Source organism: Triturus cristatus, chromosome 5_1 (genome assembly GCF_964204655.1).
Source record: "Triturus cristatus chromosome 5_1, aTriCri1.1, whole genome shotgun sequence".
NCBI classification, from domain to species: Eukaryota; Metazoa; Chordata; class Amphibia; order Caudata; family Salamandridae; genus Triturus; species Triturus cristatus.
The window spans coordinates 103,389,749-103,415,587 of record NC_140587.1 but is presented as its reverse complement, the minus strand read 5'-3'; the positions used below and the strand labels follow the sequence as shown (position 1 = coordinate 103,415,587).

The window sequence follows — 25,839 nt, the reverse complement described above, 5'->3', positions numbered from 1 at the left end:
AGGAAGAAGACTGAAGAAATCTCCCTTGTGGCCAAGGAGTGACCACCCTGGGCAACCAGGCACCATCCAGCGACCGCTGCTTGCTTTGCGACTGAATCCTACAAGGGACGACTGCAGAGACTGACCAGCGCCGAGACTTCCAGACACCTCTGACCCAGATCCACATCTCCAGCGAAGCTGCGACCCGTGGAGGCGACGAGGGACGTGGTCCCGGCGACTTGGGAAAAGTGGCTAGTAACTGACTAGCGCGACTTCCGAGGCTCCCTCGAGGCTGTGCTTGGGGAATTGAGAAGCCCCACTCCCGAGCACCATCTGCAAAGAAGACAAGCTCCCCACACTTCACGTGTTCTGCGTGGGGCCCTTCTGCACCTGTGTTGCTCGACGTGTTGTCCGGTTGCTGGCCCGTTGGCTAGTAGCCTCTGCGACGACGAACCTTTACTTTCATCTTGCTGGTCCGGCTCCTCCAGACTGGCACCCGCTCCTCTGTGAAAGAGAAGCACCCCAGACCTTCCTGGTCTGCACCAGAAGCAAGTCCTCCATCCTGCGTGGGTTCCGCTTGCCAAGGCTTGTTGGGTCCTGACTCGACTTAGACGCCGCCGACAGCAAGAGCCTTCGTGGGACAGCTCGCCTCCTGGTCCTGGTCGTCCTCGACGTCTCCTGGTACCCATGGCTGCTGCGACAAGCTCCACCTCTTCACCTGCATCTTCACAACATCGCCTGGTTCCTTCCTGGTTCCTTCCCGGCTCCTGGCTGGTGACCTAGACTCTGTCCCTTCTGCTTGCAGGTTCCTTCCTTCTTGATCCCCACCTTGGGATCCACCGGACACTCTTCACTGACTGCCTGTCAGCAACTTTCCTTCAGGCATCCATAGAAGTCCACGACGAAACCCGACGCAAGTTCACACCTATGCACCCGCAGCCCGTGGGCTAGGTAACTTGGGTACTTCGGTGCTCACAAGGGTATTGACTATCCTAGGGTCTAGTTTCCGAGTCTTGACTTTCTAGCTATACCAGAAGTGTCCTAAAACTGTTAGGGCCCGATTCACAGAATTAACTTAAAACTAAATCCTAAACTTACTTTGTGGTATTCACAGAATGCACTTACTACTTTTGGTATTCACAGAACGCACTTATTACTTATGGTATTCACAGAATGGATTTACGACTACTAACTTTACGTCCGCACTCGAAATCCCGGGCCGGAGGCGGGGCTTCCGGGCCGGAGGCGGGGCTTCTGGCCCGGAGGCGGGGCTTCCGGCCCGGAGGTAGGGATTCCGGCCGGTGGCGGAGATTTAGCCATGGCCGAAATCTCCACCTCCGGGCCGGAAGCTCCGCCTCCGGCCCGGAAGCCCCGCCTCCGGGCCGGAATTTCCGGCCCGAGTGCGGACGTAAAGTTAGTGGTTGTAAATCCATTCTGTGAATACCATAAGTAGTAAGTGCATTCTGTGAATACCAAAAGTAGTAAGTGCATTCTGTGAATACCACAAAGTAGTAAGTTTAGGATTTAGTCTTAAATTAATTCTGTGAATCGGGCCCCTAATTTCTAACTGCTAGTAATTCTATCGACTTTTACGCATTACGCGTGAGTGTTTCCACTCTGCACCTGAATCCCGTGGGCCTCCCACTTCCCAACCTTTGGTAGTTTAGTGTAGCCCCAGCGATTCCCTAGGCCGAGGCCTATCCTGTGTTCGTGACAGTGGTCCTTATACCACTTACTTAGTATATGATTTGCGTGGCCCCTAGAGCCTAACTGTATTACTTACCTGTGTGACTTAATGTATGCTTAAATAAGACTGTGTTGTACTTACCTCTAATCTCATAAAGAGTGCTGAGGGTTTGACTAGTATAAATACATTCTATTTTTATATATATCTGTTTGGTGTCCTTTCATTTGGTATTCAAGGGATTATATATGGTATAACAGCTGGCTTCACATGCCATTCAGAGTTTAGCCTAAGACTGCTCTTGTCCATGCTACCACTAGGATAGCTGGTCTATAAGGTTGACTTTACAACCAATCACCATAAGGGTTGTTTGGACTGATACAAGGTGTACACTAGAATTAGTGACATCATATATCAGGCCAACTTCTCACAACTGCATGCATAGAGGATAGGGGTTTGAAGCAGTCAATGTGCTAAGGCCTGGCTCACTGCATAAGTACTTGGGTACTGACTGAATGATTAGAGTACTGCAAGGAGAGTGCCTGGGTGAATTTATAAGTGGTTGGGTTTTGGCGCAGTGAATAGATTAGTACATGCTGCTGAATGGGTCGCTAGAGGAGTGAGTCCTAGAGCCAGTGCTATGCTAAAAGACACTTAGAATACAGTGTAAACACCTACATACACTTGGGAACACTATGTGTTGGGGTACCATTGTGATTAGAATGACCTCCTCTGTAAGCCCCTAGTACATAATAGGGCTGGGGGATTAAAACTAACTCTTAAAACGCGCACAGGGCGCGTTTGCACACTGGTGAAAGGGGGGGTCTAAGCAGACGTGTGCAAACACGCCCTGTGGCCGTTTTAATTTTGGGGATAAAGTCCCCTTGAATCTTGAGTGTCCCTTGGGTCCAACCAGCCCACCAGGTATCTCCAGTTAGCGCCACAGAGCTGCGTTGCAGAGAGGTGTAAAAAGGGGCACGGCCTGGGCCACCTCTCTGAAACACAGCGCAGTGGTGCTTACTGGAAGCACCTGGTGGGCTAGCTGGCCCCCAGGGTCCCTTAGGATTGAAGGGGAATTATTTCCCCAACTTAAAACGCGTCACAGGGCGTGTTTGCACACGTCACCTCAGGCCCCGTCCCCTCCCTTCACCACTGTGTAAACGCGCCCTGTGGCAGTTCTAAGTTGAGAGATTAAGTCCCCTTGAATCCTAAGGGTGCCTAGGGTCAAACTAGCCCACTAGGTACCTCCAGTAAGCGCCACAGAGCTGTGCTGCAGAGATGTGTAAAAAGGGGCGTGGCCTCTGAACACCTGTCTGCAACGCAGCTCCCAGGCGCATACTGGAGATACCTGTTGGGCTAGTTGCCCCTCATGGACCCTCAGTATTGAAAGAGAATAAAAATCTCCCTGGAGTATCCGCTGCAAGATTTAAAACCTGAAATTTTTTTTACCGACGTTTGATCTAGTCATAGTCAAAGTACTGACAAATACAGCTGGCGCAACACCAAGAGCGCTTTGAACCAAGTTGTTGAGGCACAGAAAATCAGGAACTGCCACCACCAGGTTGAATGGCCCCTAATATACCTCTATGTCAAATCTATGTTGAAGTCATGGTTGAAGCCGCATGGTGCCTCCTGGTGGCCCTAATGATACTGCTAAGGAAAGGTTTTTCAGGCTAGTCTGAAGCCTGAAAGGATGCATCAAAAGGTGAGTAATCTGTGCGAAGATGTGCCCATGTGAATTAGCATTTTGTAAGTTTCTCTATTTTTGTCCGATAATGACGCACTCCAATAACAGTAGAAAGATGTAGGAGTGTGATTAGGAAGGTTATAAAGGAATCTTAAGGTATTTTTGAACAAGTTACTTGCCTTTAGTAACGCCTTTACTGGGCTGGAGTGGTATCGGCATAAAGGCATACAGGTATCCTGAATACCACTCGAGACAAAATGCATCTGCGAGCGAGAGCCGCTTTGGAAACTCCAAAGTGCAGAGCTGCTGACATTGCACGTTCTTGGTGTCGGGGAACAGATCGAGCCAAGGTTCTCCGCATACGCTGTAGATATCTTGCGCCAACTCCTGATGTAGCCACCATTCGTGATCTGCAAGGCATTAGTGAGCCCTCCAGGTGCTGCACGACCAGAAAGATGCCCTGCTGCTCCAGACAAGTCAAGAGGCACAGGGCCTCCTTGCAAACGGTCCACAACCGCACCTGCCATGTTTGCTGTAGTACCAAATGGCAGTTGTGTTGTCCGTGAACACCTGAACCAACCTTTCTTTGATGGATGGAGGGAAATGTTTCAATGGCAAGGGAATCTCCCTCAGCTCCAGGAGGTTAATGTAGAGCTGGGATTCCGCTGGAGACCAGAGTCATCTCATCTGCACTTCTTCCAGGTGGCCATCCTTACCCAGAAGTGATGCATTGGTCACTACTGTCAGCTCCGGGAGAGGTCTGCAGCAAGGCCTATCGCAGTTCGTCAGCCACCACTGCAGATCTTATGCAGTCCACTCCGATATCTGGACCAGGTTGGAGAGATTTTTCTGACGCTGCCCCAACTGGGACTTCAGGTCCCACTGCAGACCCCGCATTTGCCATTTGTCATGCTTAAACTAACAGGATCCATAAGGCTCACCAGCCTCAGAGTCTCTCACCGAAATCCAGGATAGATGCTGAAATTTAGGAATCATAGCCTGAATATCCTGGACTCGCTACACCCGACGATAGTCACGAAACTGAAGTGTGTCCAGAATAGCTCAGATGAAAGAAAGCATCTGACGAGGTGGTAAGGTGGGACTTTGGCACTGATAGTGATAGTGAACCCAGCAAATGCAGGAGATGAACAAATGATTTACCTTCTGTAACACCTTTTCTGGTTTATACAGTATCTGCCTGTGGATTCCTCACCTTTAGAATTACCCCATGCGCAGAATTCCACGGAAACTTTTCTCCATAGCTGTCCCATGTTGACGAGGACATCACAATGGAACGGCTCTGCACTCAAATCCGTGTGACGTCATCGAAGCGATAAGAAGACCTCGTCGGCGTGCTGACGTCAGTTCCACTCATTTTTACCGTGCCTTCGAGGCGAACGGGTGAACAGACAACATTTTCACAAGTATACACAGTATACAGAAATCAAGAAAAAAACTGGAAATTCTAAAACAGACAATTCCTAGTAACTAACACTACATCATTTCAAATATATCATAATAAAATTCATGAATCACATGTCAATTATTTATCAGTATAAACAGGCAGGCAACGGGGAGGCGGTGGGTCAGTGAGGAATCCAAAGGCAGATACTCTATTCACCAGAAAAAGCGTTACCGAAGGTAAGTTACTCGTTCTAATGATAAATACATCTGCATGTGGATTTCTCACCTTTTGAATTGAATCCCCAAGCAGTCCCGCTCCCAAAGGAGGGTGCCCGACTACTTATACCAAAAAAATCTTGCAGCACAGAACGTGGTAAGTGGCCGTACCTTCTCACCTCCGAAACTAAGCAATAATGCTTTGCAAAAGTGTGGCGGGAAGCCCAAGTTGCAGCCTTGCAGATGTCTACAACAAGGACACCTCAAGCTAAAGCCGAAAGAGAAGACTTCGATCTGGTAGAATGAGCTTGAAAACCTTCAGGAGGCTCTTTCTTGGTCTAGGCGCAGCAGATCTTGATACAGAAGATGATTCACCTGGGCATTCTCTTGTGGACAGCCTTGGCCTTCATCTTGCCCACATATTCAGTTAAGAGGTGGTCGTCCAACCTGAAGTACTTAGTCCTGTCAAGTTAGAAGCTGACCGCCCTCTTAGGTTCCAGGCGGTGAAGTTTCTCCGCTGAAGGGTTAAGGGGAGGTTAGAATGTGGGTAAAGTGATAGATTTCCCTCGGTGGTAGGGAGTGACCAGGAAAGCAGCTCTGGTCCTAAAGAGCCATCTTATCCACACAAAAGAACAAGTTACTTACCGTCGGTAACAATATATCTGTAAGAAACATTAGTTAGATTCCTCACCTTAGAATATCCCCAGGTGTCAGGCTGGATCCGGAAAGATTTTTCGTCAGCAATACCGTTGCGTGTCACTAGGCGTCGTCTGCCGCTCCGCGTCCGTCAGCGTCGTGATCGCCGGGATGACGTCGTCGGAGTACTTAGACACCGCCCTCGCGGGCTGACATCAGTTCTTGTACATAGCTTTCAGCGCCAGGAACGCAGAGCCATGCAAGAGACCGACACTGGTACCAAAAATTTTAGGGCCCTGAAAGGGATAACCTCAACCCTAGATATCGGTTCGCAGAACGGGGAGGATGGGTGGGGCAGTGAGGAATGTAACTAACTAATGTTTCTTACAGATATATTGTTTCCGAAGGTAAGTAACTTGCTCATCTGAGAGAAACACGTTAGTTAGATTCCTCACCTTAGAATAGATACCCCAGCAATACCAACCCCGATGGTGGGTCTGCGAACCAAGATCACACCAGAAAGTCCTGGAGAACAGAACGGCCAAAGAAGCCGTCTCTCCGGACTTGGCTGTCCAGGCAATAGTGTTTGGCAAACGTGTGCAGCAAGGCCCACGTTGCTGCCTGACAAATGTCCTGCAAAGGGACTCCCCGGCCCAGGGCAGTGGTCGCCGCTTTGGCCCGAGTGGAATGGACCCTCAGCCCTACAGGAGGTTCCTTTTTAGCTAAGGAATAACAGGCCTTGATACACAAAACGACCCACCGAGAGATGATTCGCTTGTGCACCGCCTGCCCCTTCTTAGCGCCCACGTAGCCAACAAAGAGTTAGTCGTCCACCCGGAACTGTTTGGTGCGGTCCAGATAGAAGGACAGCGCCCGTTTTGGGTCCAGACGGTGGAGCCTCTCTTCCTCTTTCGAGGGATGCGGAGGCGGAAAGAAGGTGGGCAGTGTAACAGACTGGCTGATGTGAAAGGCAGTTACCACCTTAGGGAGAAAGGAAGGACAGGTCCTGAGAACAACTTGGTCCGGATGGACAGAAAGGAAAGGAGGCTTAGAAGAGAGAGCCTGGCGCTCACTCACCCTTCTAGCAGAGGTGATGGCAACCAGGAAAGCAGTCTTAAGCGTCATTATGCCATTATGAAGTGGCTCAAAGGGAGCACATATCAGATAGGTCAATACTAGATTCAAATCCCACTGAGGCATTACGAAAGGGACAGGAGGGAACATGTGGGGAAAGCCCTTAAAGAATCGAGAAACAACAGGGGATTTAAAAAGAGAAGGCGGATCAGGAAGCCGTAAGAAAGCAGAAATAGCCGAAAGGTATCCCTTGAGGGTGCCCAGAGCATAGCCCTGCTGGGCCAGGGAAAGAAGAAAGAGGAGAACCTCAGAAAGAGGGGCGGAGAGGGGATCCACAGCCTTTGCTGTGCACCATGCCACAAATTTGTTCCACCTGCAGGCGTATACCGATTTTGTGGAGGGACGCCTGGCTACCAGAATAACATTACAGACTTCAGGAGGCAAGTCAAATCGCATCAACTGCCGCCGCTCAACCTCCACGCATGGAGGTGGAGGCTGGACAGGTTCGGGTGGAGGCCCGTCCCCTGCTGCTGTGACAGAAGGTCCTCCTGAAGAGGCAGTCGGATCGGGGGATCGATCGATAGACTGAGTAGCTCGGGATACCAGTATATTCGTGCCCAATCCGGAGCTACAAGGATGACTTGGGCCCGGTCGCGCCTGATCTTCTTCAGCACTCTGGGCAGAAATGGTATAGGAGGAAAGGCGTACAACAGACCACAACTCCACTCGCGACAAAAAGCGTCTTTGAGCGAGTGCGCCTTGGAAATTCCAACGCGCAGAACTGCTGACATTGCGCGTTCTCTTTGGTGGCGAATAGATCTAACCAAGGCTCTCCCCACTGCCGAAAGAAGCCTTGCGCCATGTCCGAGTTACCGGCGGCTGAGTTTGTCTGCTCTGGCGTTCAGAGAGCCCGCCAGATGTTGAGCCACCAGGGTGATGCCCTGATGTTCCAGCCATGTCCAGAGGCGCAGAGCCTCCTGACAAAGGGTCCACGACCCCACTCCGCCTTGTTTGTTGCAATACCACATAGCGGTGGTGTTGTCCGTGAACACCTGCACTACACTTCTCCAGATAGAGGGAAGGAATGCCTTTAGTGCAAGTCAGATCGCCCGCAGCTACAGAAGGTTGATATGGAGTTGGGACTCCGCTGGAGACCAGAGGCCTTTGATCTTCGCCTCTCCCATGTGGCCCCCCCATCCCAGGAGGGGCGCATCCGTCACTACTACATGCTCCGGTTGGGGTACGGATAGGGATCTGCCACTGACCCAATCGCGGTCCGTGAGCCACCACTGCAACTGTCTTGCAGTGCCCTCCGAGATCAAGACATGGTCGGACAGGTTGCCCCGATGCTGGGCCCACTGAAACTTCAGGTCCCACTGCAGAGCCCGCATCCGCCATCTGGCGTGATGCACCAACAGGATGCAGGAGGCCATCAGACCCAGAAGCCGCAGCACCAACCTAACAGAAACCCGGGATAGAGGCCGAAAGATTGGAAGGAGAGCCTGAATATCCCGGACTCACTGTTCCAGAGGACAGGAACTGCGCCTAGTCCAGAACCGCTCCGATGAAGAGGAGCTTCTGGGAGGGACTCAGATGCGACTTCGGCACATTGATGGAGAACCCCAGCAAATGCAAGAGGTCGATCGTAGTCTGGAGGTGGGAGACGACTGCCTGGGGTGAGCCCGCCTTTAACAACCAGTCGTCGAGATAGGGGAAGACTGGAACCCCTAATCTGCACATGTGAGCTGTGAACACCCTAGGGGCACTGGTGAGGCTGAAGGGGAGCACGGTAAACTGAAAGTGCTTGTGGCCTACCGTGAACCGCAGGTAACGCCGGTGAACCGGCAGGACGGGGATGTGGAAATAAGCGTCCTGCAAGTCCAACGCTACCATCCAGTCTCCAGGGTCTAGGGCAGCCAGGGTCAGCATCTTGAACTTCTCCTTCCTGTCCAAGATAGGGCACAGGCCCCCTTTGCCCTTCTTGGGAACCAGAAAGTAGTGGGAGTAACAACCCCGACCTACTTCTGGGCCAGGAACATGCTCGATGATCCCCTTGGCCAAGAAGGCCGTAACTTCCTCCTGCAGAAGTTGCAAGTGATCCCCCGACATGCGGTGGTACTGCGGTGGCATGGCTGGGTCGCCTCGAAGGGGAGGGAGTAGCCCCTTCTGACGATTTGCAGCACCCACCTGTCCGATGTGATGGTACGCCAGTGGAGCAGGTGATGGCGAACTCTGCCTCCCACTGTCGTGGAATGGGCCTGAAAGCACAGACTAGGAGGGCTTTGAGGCCGATGCTGCCGGGGTAGATGTGGATGGACCGGCTCATTGTCCCCCTGCTCCACCTCGGCAGAATCCACGTACGTGACCGCGTTGAGGCTGGTTCTGCGGCCTGTGGCTAGCCGGACGTGAGGGTCGCCCCTTCCTTGGCCACGAAAGGCACGAAAAGCGGAAGTATGCGGGCGCGGGGCCGCGAGGCCCAAGGACTTAGCCGTAGCCCTGGAGTCCTTAAAGCACTCCAGCGCACTGACCGCTTTATCACCAAAAAGGCGACAGCCATCGAAGGGCATGTCCATGAGGGTGCTCTGGACATCCCTGGAGAAACTCGTGGACCTCAGCCAGGCTTGGCGACAAATCGCCACCGTGGTCGCCATTGCCCTGCCTAGCGAGTCCGTTGTGTCCAGTCCACATAGAATTGCATGCCGCGCCGCATCACGCCCTTCGGCAAGAGCCTGGGCGAGCCGTGTAAGGGCCTCCTCCAGACACTGGGGCCGCACGTCCTCCACCGTATCCCACAGGGAGTGGGAGTAACGGTCCAAAAGACACGCTGTGTTGATAGACCGCAACCCTAAACTAAGGGAGGAGAACAGTTTCTTCCCAAACTGTTCCAACCTTTTGGATTCTCGAACCGGAGGAGCGGACAGGAAGGAGGTTTGGGAGGTAGAGGCCTGGATAACCAGGCTCTCGGGCATGGGGTGCACCGACAGAAGACTGGGGTCACCCGGTGCAGGGCGGTGGCGCCGGGCCACATTCCGGTCCACAGGAGGAACTGTGGAGGGCTTGGACCAGGTACCCTTCAGAATGTCAGTCAGTGCTTCATTGAACTGCAGCAGAGGCTCCGAGGAGCTTGCTGGCGGTTGAAGCACTTCAGTGAGAAGATTAGTCCTCACGACCACAGCAGGCAGCTCCAGCCCGAGGGCTTCGGCTGCCTTGCGCAGCATCGCAGAAAACGTAGCACCTTCCTCCGAAGCCACGGACGGAGGAGAGATGAAGCCAGTGTCAGGGGAGGTATCAAAACCACTGGCATCCCCTAGTTCGTCTGCCAATTCCTGAGATAACTGGCACTGCAGTGCCAGAGGGTCCTCAGACCCCTCCCAGTCGTCTCCATCATCCTATTCCTGGTATACAGGTGGAAGGATCGGAGCCGGGCGGAAGATGAACCTGTCACCCATCAGCGTCGGATACGGCGCCGCTCCGACGCCGGGCCGGCACTAAACCAGGGAACGGTGTTGTCTGAAGGTGGCGCTGGAGGTGTCGGCGCCGGCGGAGGGGTCATAAGGTCGACCGCGCTGACCGGGATCCAGGCCTGGATCCCCGCGGGGGCCTGCGGCGTCGGGACTGGAGTCGACGACGACGGCGCCGGGGCCGAAGGCGCGCCGGCAGGCGTCGACGGCAGAGCCAGGCTCCTCATAGCCACGAGGAAGTCTCTGATCTCCGGAGTCGCGTCAGACCCAGGGACCGGAGGGTATGGGGTCGGACGGGACTCCTGCGGCTCCGACGAAGCCGCGCGGGTGGTGCCACCCGAACCCTCAGCTGAGTCACGCGACCGGCGAGGGGAGCCAGAAGAGCAATCACACCTCTTCGACTTCTTGCTGTGCTTCGACTTACCGGAATGCAAAGACTTCGACCCCGACGAGCGGTGATGACTGCGGCTCTGCGACCGGTCCCTCGACCGGGACCTTGAGCGGCGCGGAGCCGACTGCCGGATCTCAAGCAGCTTGCGGGACCGCTCCCGCCTAGCCTTCGAGGTCAAGGCCCGGCAGTCGAGGCACGACTCGGCATCGTGGTCGGTCCCAAGGCAATAGAGGCACCGGCGGTGGTGATCCGTGACCGACATCAGTCGGTGACAGGCGTCACAAGGTTTGAAGCCAGGCATCCCTACCGGCACCAGAGTCGAGGTCGACTGGAAATGGAACCAAAAGAGTTCAAAAAAGTTTAGTCAAAAAGTGACTAATAGGGTATGCTCTTCCCGGATCGGCGCTTACTGGCACGGAAAAAAGAAGAACTGACGTCAGCACGCGAGGGCGCCGTCTAAGTACTCCGACGTCATCCCAGCGATCACGCCACAGACGACGGACGCGGAGCCGCAGACGACGCCTAGCGACGCGCAATGGTATTGCTGACGAAATATCTTTCCGGATCCAGCCGGATGCCTGGGGATATCCTAAGGTGAGGAATCTAACTAACATGTTTTTTTCAGAATTAGGTAAACGGGGGCTTAGAGCTAAGGGCCTGCGGCCCACTAACCCTCCTGGCGGAAGTAATTGCAACCAGAAATATTGTCTTAAACTCCAGGAATCTCAAGGAACAACCATATCGGGGATCAAAAAGAGACCCCATCAGGAAAGTAAGAACTAAATTCAAACCCCAATGAGGCATTAAAAAGTGGGAGGAAACCCATTAGTGAGGCCCATAATGAACCTCATGATTATGGAAGATTTAAATAAAGAGGGTTGGTATAGTAAGCAGAGAAAGGCCGACAAGTAGCCTTTGACCGTTGCTACTGCACAACCTTGCCGTGCTAGGGAAAGAGAGAAACTGAGAATATATTAGACAAATGGGCTCGTACGGGATCAATCAATCTCTCCACACCATTTTACAAACCTAGCCCACCTACCGGAAGAGACAGATTTGGAGTGTCTTCTGGCCAATAAAATAACATCCAGCACATTCGGTGGGAGAGAGAAAAAGCTCAGGTTGCCTGTTCAATCTCCAGGCATGAAGGTGCAGGCTCTGGAGGTGGGGGTGTAGAACCTGCCCCTGCGACTACAAGAGGAGGTCTGCCCTGAGAGGCAGATGGAGCGGAGGGGGCTATGAGAGGTAAAGGAGGTCTGTGTACCACATCTTCTTGGCCAATCCGGGGTGAATAATATGACTTGGGCCCGGTCCCTGGTAGCCAATGCCAGTTTTAGAAGCAATGTTATCGTAATTACATCTACATGCACCTATTTTATCGACCTTGAAAATGATGAAAGGCTAAACTGGTCTGCACGTATTCAAACATTTGCCCTTCGGTGTACACACAGATCTCAGCTTAGTAAACCATCAGAATCTTTTACTGAATTGGAACTTGTGACTTGAATATTACAGGTGGATCAGGGTAGCAGACACCCAATCCCTGTGCTGATCCTCTGCACTCTAGCTGTCCTACTGGGATTACAAATTGTCACTTGCAGGTCATTCAGATCTGTCAGAAAACACATCACCAACTTCAGCTAACTGTGATAGAAACATGTGATCTGCATGTTTGACCCACTTCTCTGCACTGGACACATTAACTCTAGTCATTTTACTGGCATGCAAACGTGTTAGCCACAAATTACAAACATAGATCTGTGTTAACTTCCCATGCTGTCTTCCAGAAAAGAACATCTAACCTGCATTTTACACAGACATCATGGTAGAAGGTGAACTAGCTGTTCAGACGGAGACTCAGTTTAAACTTCCACACAGATCTGTTTGTCAGACACTAAACCCCCTGAGCTATTTTATTGGAATGTAACGCGATACCTAAATGTTGCACATTTCTTTGCAAAATATGTCCTGCTCACTGACCTGTTACAATCGTACCTTATGCTCCCCATACTGGGATATCAGGCACCGTGCAAGCCAATAGTATGTATTTAGCCCCATATATTCTAAATAACATATATACCCTTGGTACCAAAGGACCAAGCTGTTACAGCACACCCATTATCACGTATATTAATCCAAATACAGTATTGGATAAGTACTGGACAGAGTCCAAATTCCAATGCAATTCTTAACAAAAGTTCATGAGGACAATCGGATGAGACATCCGGCATACAGAGAATGTAAGTAGCCCAAAGAAGTCATCTGTAGATTTTCTTTTTATTAATTTTTTCATAAATTCCCAGCACACGATCTTGCTGACACGTGTTTAGTCTAATCGTAGACTTTTTCAAGGCGATTTAGGGATGCCATTGCGATGTGGTCTGAGGAGAATACTTCATAAGCAAACATCCGTTTGCGAGCTCGAAAACAAAAATTGTCAGATGAACCGGGCAGTCAGAATCATGCTAAAGACTCCCGCGAGTGACAATGGCTGCTAAAGAATTCACTGTTGCGCATAACCTTGTAAGTTTGCGACCCTTGATCCTGTCCCGTTCCAAATAAACTTTATCGCGTCCAGTTTCAATTTAAGGACCGTAAGTATTTATCAACTTTACTTGGCAACATCACCCAAGCAAACGATCAAAGTAAGGAAGCAAAACCCTGATAAGTATGCAACCATTAATGACGACAATCACCAAACGCAGCGACGCGTGTAGCTGCTACCCGTACTCCTTGGACCTGCCCTTATGCACCCCTGATTTCCTTCTTTACTTACATCACACCTGCTCTTTCTTGTCCATGCCAATCTCTTTACCTGGATTTTTGCTTTTGTCAGTATCTTGCACCGGCTTGTTTGAATGTGCCTTAAAGGATGGTGAATAGGTCCAGCTTCCAAGCCTGCAAAGTCTTTTGGAGTCCGTTTTACATGTGTAGTGTTGGCACATGCCAATGGATACCAGGTTACCAGTTTTAAGATTTTATACCACAAATAATTATTTGGGTGGTTAGTCCAGTGGAAGCAAACCAAGACTACAATACTCATAATGCATCAGGTTGTTGATTGGAAGAAGAGGAATTCCCACTTAGGGTCTCAAGAGGAGGTCTCTGGTAATTCCAGCAGTGCTGGGAACCAGAGTTACTTCATGCGCCTTTAGAATGACACGTTTTTCACCCTAGGTGGAAATGAGGAATTGCTAGTGGAATCAGACTCAGAAGGACTGCTTCCAAGTACTTCATTTGTAAGGGGGCCCTAAAGGACCACTTTTAATAAATTTTAATTCAGCCACTGCTCTCCACTCTCTGGTACAAGCGCCTCGAGACCCTACGGGTAGGTAGTGCGCTCTATAAATGTCTCTGATTGATTGATTGATTACTAGTAACAGGGAACAGAGTGACCATTTCACACCACGGACCTTGTAATGAGGCTTATAGTGATCTGACAATGGAGAACGAGGTGGGTGATCTTTATGGGGTCTGCTGTATGCAGGGATTAACTATGTTCTGCACAACCTAGTCCAAGCCTCTGAAGTATTCTTGAAGAGACCGTAGACATGGGCGGGTTCCTCTGTTTTTATTTTTCTAGATAGGACTCTATGCTTAAGTTGTATGACACATTAGTATTGATCAGTAACCAAGATTTTTGATAGATACTTCTAAACGGAGATTCCTCGCCTTAGATACTCCCCAGGCACAAGACTGGATCCAAACATTTTCTCAGTAATGCTCCTGTGTGCTACTAGGTGCGCAATGCAACTCCACTCTGACTCTGTACCATTCTGGAAGTGACTGAGTGAAGCTGTGGCAAAGCTCCACCCCTTCCCTTTCTTTCCATGTCTTCTGACACGGATCAGCAGCTCTTCTCCCACATCTTTTGGCCTACAACAAATTCTCAATTTCTAGGTCAAGCCTGGGGAGGGCATGCGCTGCTCTGCAAGCATGCTGTAGTCAGGTATGGACTTGCAGCTCCGCTCATATTTTTAATTGGCTTGTGTTGTTGTCCTTGGTAAATGCTGCCATCTGATTTGTGAATACGCTAATGAGTCCCTCCTTAGTACCGCCTTGTCTTCATTTGTAATCTCACATGAGGACACCTCCATGTGCTGTTTCTCTGTAGGCTTTAATTACAGCCTCCAAGCACTTATTTTGGTAACTGCTTTTCACACACCTGCAAAAAGGACACGCCTTCCAGCAATCTGCAACCATTTATTTTTTAAGCAGCGCAGTAGCGCTTTATCTTTGCTTATCTTTTTTTTTCAAGAATGAAGGGCGTGCCATTAAAGCACTGCGGTTCTAATACCCTTGTTACCTTCTTTTTCAAATGCGAGGCAGCTTTACTTTCCAGAATAGTGGCCGCACACCTATTTTGTAATGCGTAGCCTAGCCAAATCAATAAACACCTACTAAACGATGGCGCACACGGGGTTCACACACCCTCATCCCCGTCCCATCCACCTGGCTCCGCACTTAACGTTTCAGCACAGCGCCTGCTTTTATATCAACATGGGCACCGCGGTTAATATTTAAGCAGGCGCCCACTTTTATTGTTTTTTAAAAATATGCATGGCGCCTACTTCACTGGCCGCCATACGCATAACTTTTATCTGCACAGGCACCACGCATAAAATTTAAGCATGGCACCAGCTTTCATATCCTCTCTCGTCTGTGTCATTAGCATTTATTTTAATTTACAATTTCTTTGTTGCGACTCACTCTGCCCGACTCTCTGCCCCTTGTTTTTACTTTTCGCTTTGCCCACAGCCCCTCTTGCCCACCGAGCCCCCTTCTCTCCCTTTCACAGATAGCACAGTACACAAACGATCCGAGCGAGCAAAAAAGGCAGTTTCAATATTTATTCCGGCCCAGCAGGGCAACTTGAAGATGCGCGCGGCCCGTCCACCCCCCTTTTAAACCAGCATTTGCAATGCAATAGGCCTCACATTTGCAAGAGTTTAAGCTATTAGTATTATAAATAACAATGCCTTTTTATGTTTAAAAACCAAAACATGAATTAAAAACATTGTCATTTACAATGCCAACAGCTCAAACTCGCGTAAATGTGAGACCTACTGCATTGCAAATGCTTGTTTGGTTTGATAGTACTTTTGTCAGAATAGCTGCCAATCTGGTATATCTCAGCTATGTTGAAGGTAGACATCTGTGAAGCAATTTCACGTAAATGTTTATTAGATTTAGAAATTCAATCAATGAATATTTTAATGTACAATGAAATAAACAAAAACATGGCAAACACCACCACTCTTGTCTGAAATGGCCACATAACAAACCAAATGCTGCAAATATATGTAAGTGCTAGAAAATTTCTTAAAGACAAGTAAAGCATGTATTGGCAGGCTCTTGATACAAGTGGACCAGCAACTAATCTCCACCTTGGAAGACATTTTATACAATCACCTTCTGACGGCTCATAAAGTAAACAATGATGATGAACACTGAAAATAAAACTCTTTGTATCTGCAAAAATTACAAAAAGAATCTATGCCAAACATCTCCTCCTACAGGCTAGAAAAACGACATCGCAGACTCCGGGACTGTTCAGAGAAAAAAGCCTGAAACTAGAGATTAGAGAGAATCAACAAGTTGCAGTGCATCAGACAAAGTAGAAAATTCTTGTCCCCAGAATAGAACACTAACACTGTTCTTGATTCAAAATGGACCACACCATTTAAATAGAATCACTGATGGGTGGAAGAAGGCAACAATCTTGAACAAAACACCATCAACACAGACTGAGAAATGTGTTCTGATTTAAAGTGCAAGTCAACGAGGCAAAACCCCAGGCCAAGCTACTGACAGTTCACTTTAGGAGTCACTGAGATCACCAGGCAACAGTATCCCCAAAGCTCCTTAGAAGGGGAGACTCGAGATCTGAACGGAAAGACTGGATCATTGATGATGTTCTCTGTTGATTCTTGAAGAATGGCACTGGGAGTCTTATTTTTCCCCACCAGGTAAATTTTGACCTTGAAAACTTGTGAATCGCAGCTGTCCTAGAATTCCCTCTGTGGATCGAATCTGGAGATTACCTTTGAAATTAAAGAAGAAAAAAAGAATATGGTTTGTGATTTTTTTTGTCAAGTTGATTTATTAGTACACCATCAATACTCCAACAGCAGGAAGCACCCCATAATGCAAAATGAACCAATCTAGACCAACAATCCGTGAACACATTGTTATGAAATGTTATTTCAAATGTGAAGAAAGGAATATGCTACTTACCAGTATGCATCTGTTCTTGGCATGTAGAGCTGCAGATCTACACACTTTTGCATAGATCGCCATCTGGTGTTGGGCCCGGATGTTTGCAGTTTGTTTTTCCTGTTGGAAAGTCTTTGGAAGTCACGAGGCCGGTGACTCCTCCCTTGGTCCGTATTGCGCATGGGCTTCGGCTCCATCCTCAGATTGTTTTTCGCCAGTAGGGAAAGATGGAGCGTAGTGATAATAGTGAAGAAACCCATGTGTGTTGCATCTAAATAAGATAGACTGGAACAGATACAGGTAGCCAGGGAGGCGGGTGGGCGTGTGTAGATCTGCAGCTCTACATGCCAAGAACAGATGCATACTGGTAAGTAGCATATTCCGTTCGAGGCATATGAGCTGCAGATTACACACTTTTGCATAGACTATATAGCAGTTCCGAACCATAGCGGCGACCACCGGTATCTGTTGCAGTGGTTTGAAAAAGTGCTTTTAGTACAACCTGGCCCACACTAGCTTGTTGCTTGGTTTGCACATCTACACAGTAATGTTTAGTGAAAGTGTGCGGTGTTGACCATGTAGCTGCTTTGCAGATATCATCTAATGGGATGTTACCTAGAAAAGCCATAGAAGCCCCTATCTTTCGTGTAGAGTGGGCTTTAGGGGGAACAGATAGCGTGCGTTTTGCCTTGTGGTAGCAAATCTGTATGCATTTTACAATCCACCTAGCTATCCCTGATTTAGAGATGGGGTTGCCTTCATGTGGTGGAGAGAAAGAGACAAACAGTTGTTTGGTCTTTCTGAAAGGTTGTGCTCCCTGGATATAATAAAGTAAGGCCCTTTTAACATCTAGCGTGTGTAGAGCCCTTTCTGCAACAGTTTGAGGTTGCGAGAAAAAAAAACCGGTAATTCTACCGATTGGTTTAGATGAAAGGGGGAAATGACTTTGGGTAGGAATTTTGGGTTGGTACGGAGGACAACCTTGTTTGGGTGCATTTGGAGAAAAGGTTCTTGTATAGTAAGTGCTTGTATCTCACTGACCCTTCTAAGGGAAGTGATGGCTGCAAGGAAAGCTGTTTTCCATGTGAGAAATTGCAGTTCACATTTATGCAAAGGTTCGAAAGGCGGTCCCATTAGCCTTGTGAGAACTATATTTAAGTTTCACACAGGTGAGGGTGGTACTCTGGGGGGAATTATTCGTTTGAGGCCTTCCATGATGGAAAAGTGATAGGTGCTGTCTGTTTTGTAGGTAAGCGGCAATTGCTGCGAGGTGTAGCCGAATGGATGTATATGCTAGATTACACCTTTGTAGATGGAGTAAGTAGCATATGATGTGCTGTATAGATACGTCTAGAGGGTTGATTGTGTTGTTATGGCAATAAACAACAAATCTTTTCCACTTTGCAGCGTAGCAGGCTCTAGTAGTAGGGCGTCTAGCTTCTCTGATGACGTTCATACAGTCAGGGGGAAGGTTAAGGGATCCGAATTCTAGGATCTCAGGAGCCAGATCGCAAGGTTGAGCTGAGCTGGGTCCGGGTGTCTGATCTCTCCATGGTTCTGGGTTAGGGGGCATGGTGAGAGGTGTAACTTTTGGTGTGGCACTACCGAGAGTTCCAACAGCGTGGTGTACCACGGTTGTCTGGCACATGTTGGAGCTACTAGAATTAGTGTGAGGGAGTGCTGTTGTAGCTTTCGCACCACTAATGGAATTAGTGGGAGAGGTGGAAAGGCGTACGCAAATTTGCCTGACCAGTTCATCCATATCGCATTGCCTTTGGACACTGGGTGTGGGTATCTGGCGGCGAAGCTTGGGCATTTTTTATTTTCGTGGGTGGCGAAGAGGTCTATGTGTGGCTGCCCCCACATCTGAAAGAAGGGGTGAAGAACCTGCGGGTGAAGTTCCCACTCGTGGATCTGCTGCGTCTGTCTGCTGAGCAGATCTGCCATGGTGTTTTGGACTTCTGGGACATGTTGGGCTAGGAGAAAGATTTTGTGTGGAATTGCCCATCTCCATATGCTCTGTGCTAGTTGAGATAGCTGTGGAGAGTGTGTGCCGCCTTGTTTTTGAATGTCGTACATGGCCGTTATGTTGTCTGTGCGAATAAGGATTGCCTTGCCTGAAATCTGTGTCTGAAAGGATTTCAGGGCTAGAAAGATTGCCAGTAACTTTCGATGGTTGATGTGGAGTAACTTTTGTTGCGGCGTCCATGTGCCCTGCACTGTGAGGTGTAGTAGATGAGCTCCCCAGCCGGAGAGCGATGCGTCTGTTAGGATTATTTGTGGAACCGGGTCCAGGAACGGTCGACCTCTGGAAAGATTTGTGGTGTTCCACCACTGCAGAGAGCGATGGGAGCGACCGTCTACCAACACCAGATCTGTCAGTTGCCCCTGGGCCTGGTTCCATTGGCGCGCTAAGCACTCTTGGAGTGGACGCATCTGGAGTCTTGCATGAGGCACTATGAAAATGCAAGAGGCCATCATCCCTATCAGTTGCATAAACACTCTTGCTGGGAGAGAGTGTTGAGGTATGAATCTTTGACACAAAGCCTGAATGCTTGCAATCCTGGCAGGATTGGGGTAGGCTATGGTGGCACCGAGATATAGCTTTGTGTGGGATAGTATTAGCTGGGACTTTTGGTGGTTCACTGTGAAACCTAGCTGGTGAAGTAGTTGGATTGTAGTGGCGGTGTGATGTACACATTGTTTGTAGGACGCGGCTTTTATTAGCCAGTCGTCCAAATATGGGAAGACGTGAATGTGCCGTCTTCTGAGGTGTGCCGCCACTACCGCTAGGCACTTGGTGAATACCCTTGGTGCTATTGTGACCCCGAATGGGAGAACCTTGAACTGGTAGTGTTGCCCGTCCACTACAAATCTGAGGTACTTTCTGTGAGCATGGTGTACCGGAATGTGAAAGTATGTGTCTTTCAAATCCAGTGTGGTGAGAAAGTCGTTCTGGGAGAGGAGCGGAAGTACCTGCTGAAGTGTTACCATGTGAAAATGGTCCGAATGTATGTATGTGTTTAGAGGCCGGAGATCTAAGATAGGTCGTAGAGTCTCGTCTCTTTTTGGTATCAGAAAATATAGGGAGTAGACCCCTAAATTTTGTTGACTGGCGGGGACTTGTTCTATCGCCTGTTTTTGTAGGAGGGAGATTACCTCCTGTTTTAGTAACGTGGAATGTTCTTGTGACATTGGGCGTTGCCTGGGTGGAATGTTTGGGGGGGGGTAGATGTCAATTCTAGGCAGTACCCATAACGAATAATTTGGGTCACCCACCTTTCTGAGGTGATGGTCTCCCAGACGTGAAGGAAATTTTGTAGCCTGCCCCCGACCGGAGTGGGATGGTCTGGAGGGAGCAGGGGGAAGTCATTGGGTAGGCAGTGTGGCAGAGCGGGCGGTATTTGTTTTGCCTCTGCCTTTATTATTGCTGCCTCTATATCCGCCTCTTTGATAACCCCTTGTGACGGTGGATTGAGCAGGAGATTTGTAGGACATGGACGCACTGTCTGAGGAGTAGCCTCTGGCCGTGCCCCGAAAGGAAGAGCGGCGAAAGTAGCGCCTAGGAGGGTGTGACTGCAAGGCTCCCATAGATTTCGATAGATCTGTGTCCTTCTTCATCTTCTCGAGGGCCTCATCTACCTTTGGGCCGAATAGATGTTCTTGATCAAATGGATGATTTAATATGGAGGCCTGTACCTCGGGTTTAAAACCTGAAACTCTGAGCCAAGCATGGCGACGGAGGAGAATGCTAGTGTTAATGGCCCTGGAGGCTGTCTCTGCTGCGTCTAAGGCACAGCGTATAGAGGTGTTAAGTTATGGTCTCACCCTCTTGAATTAATTCATTAGCCCTATTTTTGTATTTTTCCGGGAGATGGGGTCTTGTGGCACATCCCCTGGATCGTAGTATGGGTCCCCCCGATCATCATGGTCTGGAGACGGGGTCGGAGAACGATGAGGCAGGGGTGGAGAAGGCGGAGGTGGAGAGGGGGAGGAGGTGGGGAAGGCACTCTGAAAGGGGAGGTAGCACAGTCTTTCCTCTTTGGAGGTTGAGGCGGAGCCGGTTTGTCCAAATGTCTCTTTTTAGAAGAAAGTGCCAAATGTCCAGTTTTTGGATCCTTGGTAAGTGTCTTTTGCAAGGGATCCGGTGTAAACAGTTCCTGAGACAATGTTTGTTCCGTCGGTGCCGAAGGTTTCGGGGCCGATGACTTTTTAGGCGTGTCCGTGCCGTGCTTTTTTGGTCGGCGCTGAGGTAGGCTTCGGCGCGGGAGTGTCGGTGCCGAGGGCCTTAAGGTGTTTGGTCGGTACCAAAAGGCTGGGTTTCGACACCGAGGGCTTTGGTGCGGAGCTCTGTGTCGAGGTGGAGTCTGGTCTCTTTTTCGGTGCCGAAGTGTGCTTATCGGCACCGCTGGCAGGCTGGCTCGAGCCCGAGCCGCCGGAAGGCTTATTAGGCTTCTTCACCGGGCCCGAAGGTGGGGTGTTCGAAGCGGTGTCTTTGGTCTTGCCTAGGCCCGGAGGTGAAGGTGTGACCGAAGCCATTTTGGGTGTCGGCGCGGGTGTGGGAGGGGGTATAGTACTCACGACCCTCTGCGACGGGGTGATGTCCTCCACATCCGAGTCGTCGGCTTCGGAAGCACTGACGAGGTCCTCTTCGGTGTGCTGCTGTCCCGGAGCTTCGACGTCGTCCCCGAAGATGTCGACTGGAACGGAGGTTGAGGAGTGCGCCATGTTTCGTCTGGCCCTTCGATCTCGAATAGTCTTTTTCTATCTGAAAGACTTGCAGGCCGGGACAGTCTCGAGCCTCGTGTTCAGGGGAGAGGCAGAGGTTGCACACCTCATGAAGATCGGTGTGGGGGAATTTGGACCCACATCGAGGGCACTTCTTAAATGGAGTTCTTTCCATCAGCCGGGACCGGAGCTTGGATAGGCCCGAAGGCCGCCGTCGACGACTGGAATCGAAGATGTGTCGAAGAGAAGGTGATTGAGGAGATCAGGATCTGAACAATACCGCGATGAGCGAGGATTCCGCTTCGATCGTCAAACTGGAAATGTTCAGAACCGGAGCGCGAAGTATTACATCCGAGCCCGATGGCAGAAAAAAACAATCTGAGGATGGAGCCGAAGCCCATGCGCAATACGGACCAAGGGAGGAGTCACCGACCTCGTGACTTCCGAAGACTTTCCAAGAGGAAAAACAAACTGCAAACATCTGGGCCCAACACCAGATGGCGATCTATGCAAAAGTGTGTAATCTGCAGCTCATATGCCTCGAACATATGTGATACCAAAGTACACTGCAATGGTAAGCAAGCCAACCTTACTTACTGATGTTGTTCAGCGGTGTAATCTTGAAATAATGCACATCCATTAAAATATCACTCTCCTCATGGATCAGACTTCCAAGCATGACAATCAAGGTACGCTGTGAAAAGGCAACCTCAACTTATGGAAAGGTTTATACCACACACTTTGGAGACCCCTGTGCAGACATTCATTACATATCCTTTAAACACCTGGAAAGTTTTCTCCTAACAGGAAGGAGTCCTTACATAGTCTAGCCCTGAAGGTAGAGATTTTGAGCATTATCGGCCAACAATACAAACCAGACAGGGAGAATATGAGGAGAAGGAGTTCGGGAGGGCTTGAACATCCTCCACAATCTCGAGAAACCTACAGTCTGAAGTATCTCCTTCCAGCTCACTGCATAATGAAAGACGTGCCACCCACCGAACGCTTGTGGACCTTAAGGTTTGTAAGGGCACGCATGCTCAGAGGCTTCTGGGTGCTGAAGAGTCAGAGGTGCTTACCGTTACAGTGTAAGGAGGACCGATATCCAGAATTAGGCAATAAAAAGACTCGTTTCAAGGTCTTGCTTGAATCTATTCAGGGTGGTCTCTGATTTTGGATGGAGAGTGAGGCTTTTCCATAGTTTAGCGGTGCCACCGATAAAACTCCAGCCTCCCTAATGTGTCAGTTGATGTTATTTTGTGACGCCTGATTTCAATGCTCAAGTAGGGGTATAGTTTTTGAGTTTTTTTTCTGAAATATTCATGGCCTGAGCCATGTAGGGCCTTATGAGAGATATAGAGGACTTTAACAGTGATGTGTTTTTTGGTGGGCAGCCACTTAAGTTTGTGTAGTGCTTGGGAAGCTGACTGGAATTTTGGAATCCCTAAAAGCACCCCGAGCGACTGCATTCTGTAGGGTCTGCAGCTTTCTTAAGTCTTTGTTGCATGTTGAGGTACAGAGCGTTGTAGTAGTCTATTTTAGATGAGACCAGTGTGCCAATTACTGTTTTTTGGAGTTTATGGGGGATAAATGGAAGATTTTGCTTTACCGTTCTTAAGGTGTTGAAGGCAGGTAAGGTCAGTGCATTCACCTGTGCCCCGAACGCCAGTTTGTAGTAAAAAACAATGCCCAGTTTTGTGACTTTTTTTTTTACGGGGTTGGCATTGTCCCTAGTTTCTGTGGCCACCAGGTGGGAGAGCAGAAGTTAGGGTTGTTGCCAAAGAGGAGGACGTCGGTCTTACCAGAGTTTAACTTAAGGCAGTTTACCTTCATCCACTTCAACTTTTTCCATGTAGTTGTGAAATATATCTGCTGTTTCATTTATATTCCTGGAAAAGGAAACAAAGATTTGTGTGTCATCGGCATGAAACCAGGGAGAAGCTGAAACACCAGATAAGATTGGCAAGGTGTGTGACGTAAATCTAGATATTGGCCGGCAACGGCTGGCTTTGTGGGGATTGAGTTTGTATTTTTTTTTATAAATACAGGGCAGGATAGATGCCTTTTCCCAAGCTTTCGGAAAATATCCCATCTCCAACATCTTATTGAAGATCTTCATCTGCTAGGGCACTACAGTCTTTGACGTCACCTGTAGTGTTGTTGGGGGACATGGATGGGATGGTCAACCAGATTTTACCAAGTCAAGTAGTCTACTGATCTGTTCAGATGTTAGAGGGGAGAAATTGGTGGATGTATTGCTTATTTTGGGGCTGAGCAGATTTCAGTGGGGATACGATTAGAATCTTCATTTGCCACAAACACATTGTAGACTTCTGCCATGAATTCTGACAATTCATCAGAGAAGGATTGATTTCCGATTGCTAGGTTGGTATTATTGAGATTGGTTAGGGAGTTGATTGTTTAAAAAAGAGTTCTGGCAGAGTTTTTGGCTGATGTCATTTTCCCCGACAAGTCATAAGATTTTTCTTTCTGAATCATGTTTTCATAAACTGAGATGCTTTGTATACATTTCACTAGAATCATGTTTTTCAAGCCAGATGCGTTCTTATTTCCGCCAGGGCTGTTTTTGCTGCCAGAGTTTTCCTGAGAACCATGGCGCTGATGGTTTACTCCCGTGGCAGTTGAAGGATTTTAGGGGAGTCAGTTGGTACGCTGCTGATCGTAACCAATTTGTGTAATTAGAAATGGTGCCAGTTCGGATCTCGTTGAACTGTGACGGTTATAGTTTGTCTGTTCTGAATGGAAGGTGAATGGAGAGTTGTAGGTTAAACATAACGGTCTTGCGATCTGACCAAGTCAGGGGTAGTGTGGTATTAAACCAGAGGGCTGGGCTAGAAAAAATTCCATCCACAGTATGGCTGGCTTTGCGCGTAGGTCCTCGGACCAATTGCATTAGACTCATGCTATTAAAAGTCCTGTCTCTCTTATATATTATTTCCAGATAAAAATTGAAATCTTGCAGTGTTGTAATATCACTCAGTTGGAGGTGGGGTTCTATTAATGAGCAGATGGTTTGCTCAAAAGTGGTCTTTGGCCGGGAGGGCGATAGATAAGTATTTGATTAAACTATTGTTTTTTTAGAAATGTCAATTTCCAATAAAAGGTCTTCCCAGTCTGGTGTGTGGATTGGTAGGAAGGAGTCAGTTCTGTTCTTGTGGTGTACAACCGCCAGACCCCTTCCCCTCCTATTACGCAGATCCAGTCTATGTAGGGATTATCCTGAGGGGTTGGCTGTGACCAGGTCGCGTCCTGATGTAGCATCTGCCCAGGTTTCAGTGACGAATGCCAGATCTATATTGTGATGACAATGAAGTTGGCGAATTCTATTTTATTTTTGATTAGGGATATTGCGTTGATCAGTGTGCAGTGGATGCTTTCCTTTTTGGGGTACAACTCCTGGCCGCTGGTGTTAGGCACAAGGTTAGATTCCCAGTTTAGTACAGCCTTGTATATTTGTGGCACAACGTGGTTTGGGCATCGGTAAGGCTAATAATGTCTAGGGAAATGCATTTATTATCCCTCCCTACCGGATTGATGGCAAACAGTTTCTCCCATGAATATACCTTTCTGGCAGTGGAGTAAGTGGGTGGAGAACCAGGGGTCCTGGCACTCTGTGCATTCCAAGAGCAGACAGGCATGCCTTTGGTGAGCCAGCGGCACGCATCTGAGGCATAACAGGTTTCAAATCGCAAGGATCCCGAGATTGGCGCATGGGAGTGGTCTGAAATAAACCAAATACTATAGAACGCTTACTTTAAAGAGGGCGTCTCTGCGGTGGCAAACTTAGAGAAAATTGGCATTGGAAGAGCTAATACAGCCACGTTTTGAGTCTTGAATGAGACTGATTCCTAAACGTCCCTGTTTTCAGCAAATTTCCTAATTCAAGTATGTTATTGCACAGATTCACAGAATAACATTGATTGCACAGGTTAATACATACAATACTGCACAGATTTCAAGCCTTAACCTAGGATCCTTTATCTCCGTCATGAAGAGCTTAGATTTCCACTCAAATACAGTACTATTAACAGTTTTAAAAAGGATCTTAAAAAGTAATGTCGGTATAAACGCTTGCTTGAGGCTAACCTCTAACTCTGCTGCGTGTCCGCAGCATAGCGGATTTTAAACGGCAAGGATCCTGAGATTGGCGCGTGGGAGAGGTCTGACATCAGCCAACCGTGAGAGCGCTGCCTTGTATAAGAGCCAGGTCTTGAGGTCCCTTCCTGAACTGCGGCAGCGATGCGGATTGCCTGAGATGCAGATGTAGGGAGTTCCAGTTCTTCACAGCGAGGTAGAAGGATCTTCCTCCAGCTGTGGTCTTGCTGATCTGTGGGAAGGGCCA

At 49.0% G+C, this 25,839-nt stretch overlaps 1 protein-coding gene across 5 annotated transcripts in view; it reads right to left on the bottom strand.

Moving 5' to 3' along the window:
- Positions 1–15,694: 15,694 nt before the first annotated feature.
- NUGGC (nuclear GTPase, germinal center associated) overlaps positions 15,695–25,839 on the bottom strand; it is a 1,337,967-nt gene continuing 1,327,822 nt past the window's right edge. For all 5 annotated transcript variants that reach the window (XM_085604518.1, XM_085604516.1, XM_085604517.1 and 2 more), the window contains one exon: positions 15,695–16,576. In XM_085604518.1, coding sequence (XP_085460644.1) covers positions 16,485–16,576 — 92 coding nt within the window. In that variant the 3' untranslated portion in view covers positions 15,695–16,484. The remainder of the gene's footprint in view (positions 16,577–25,839) is intronic.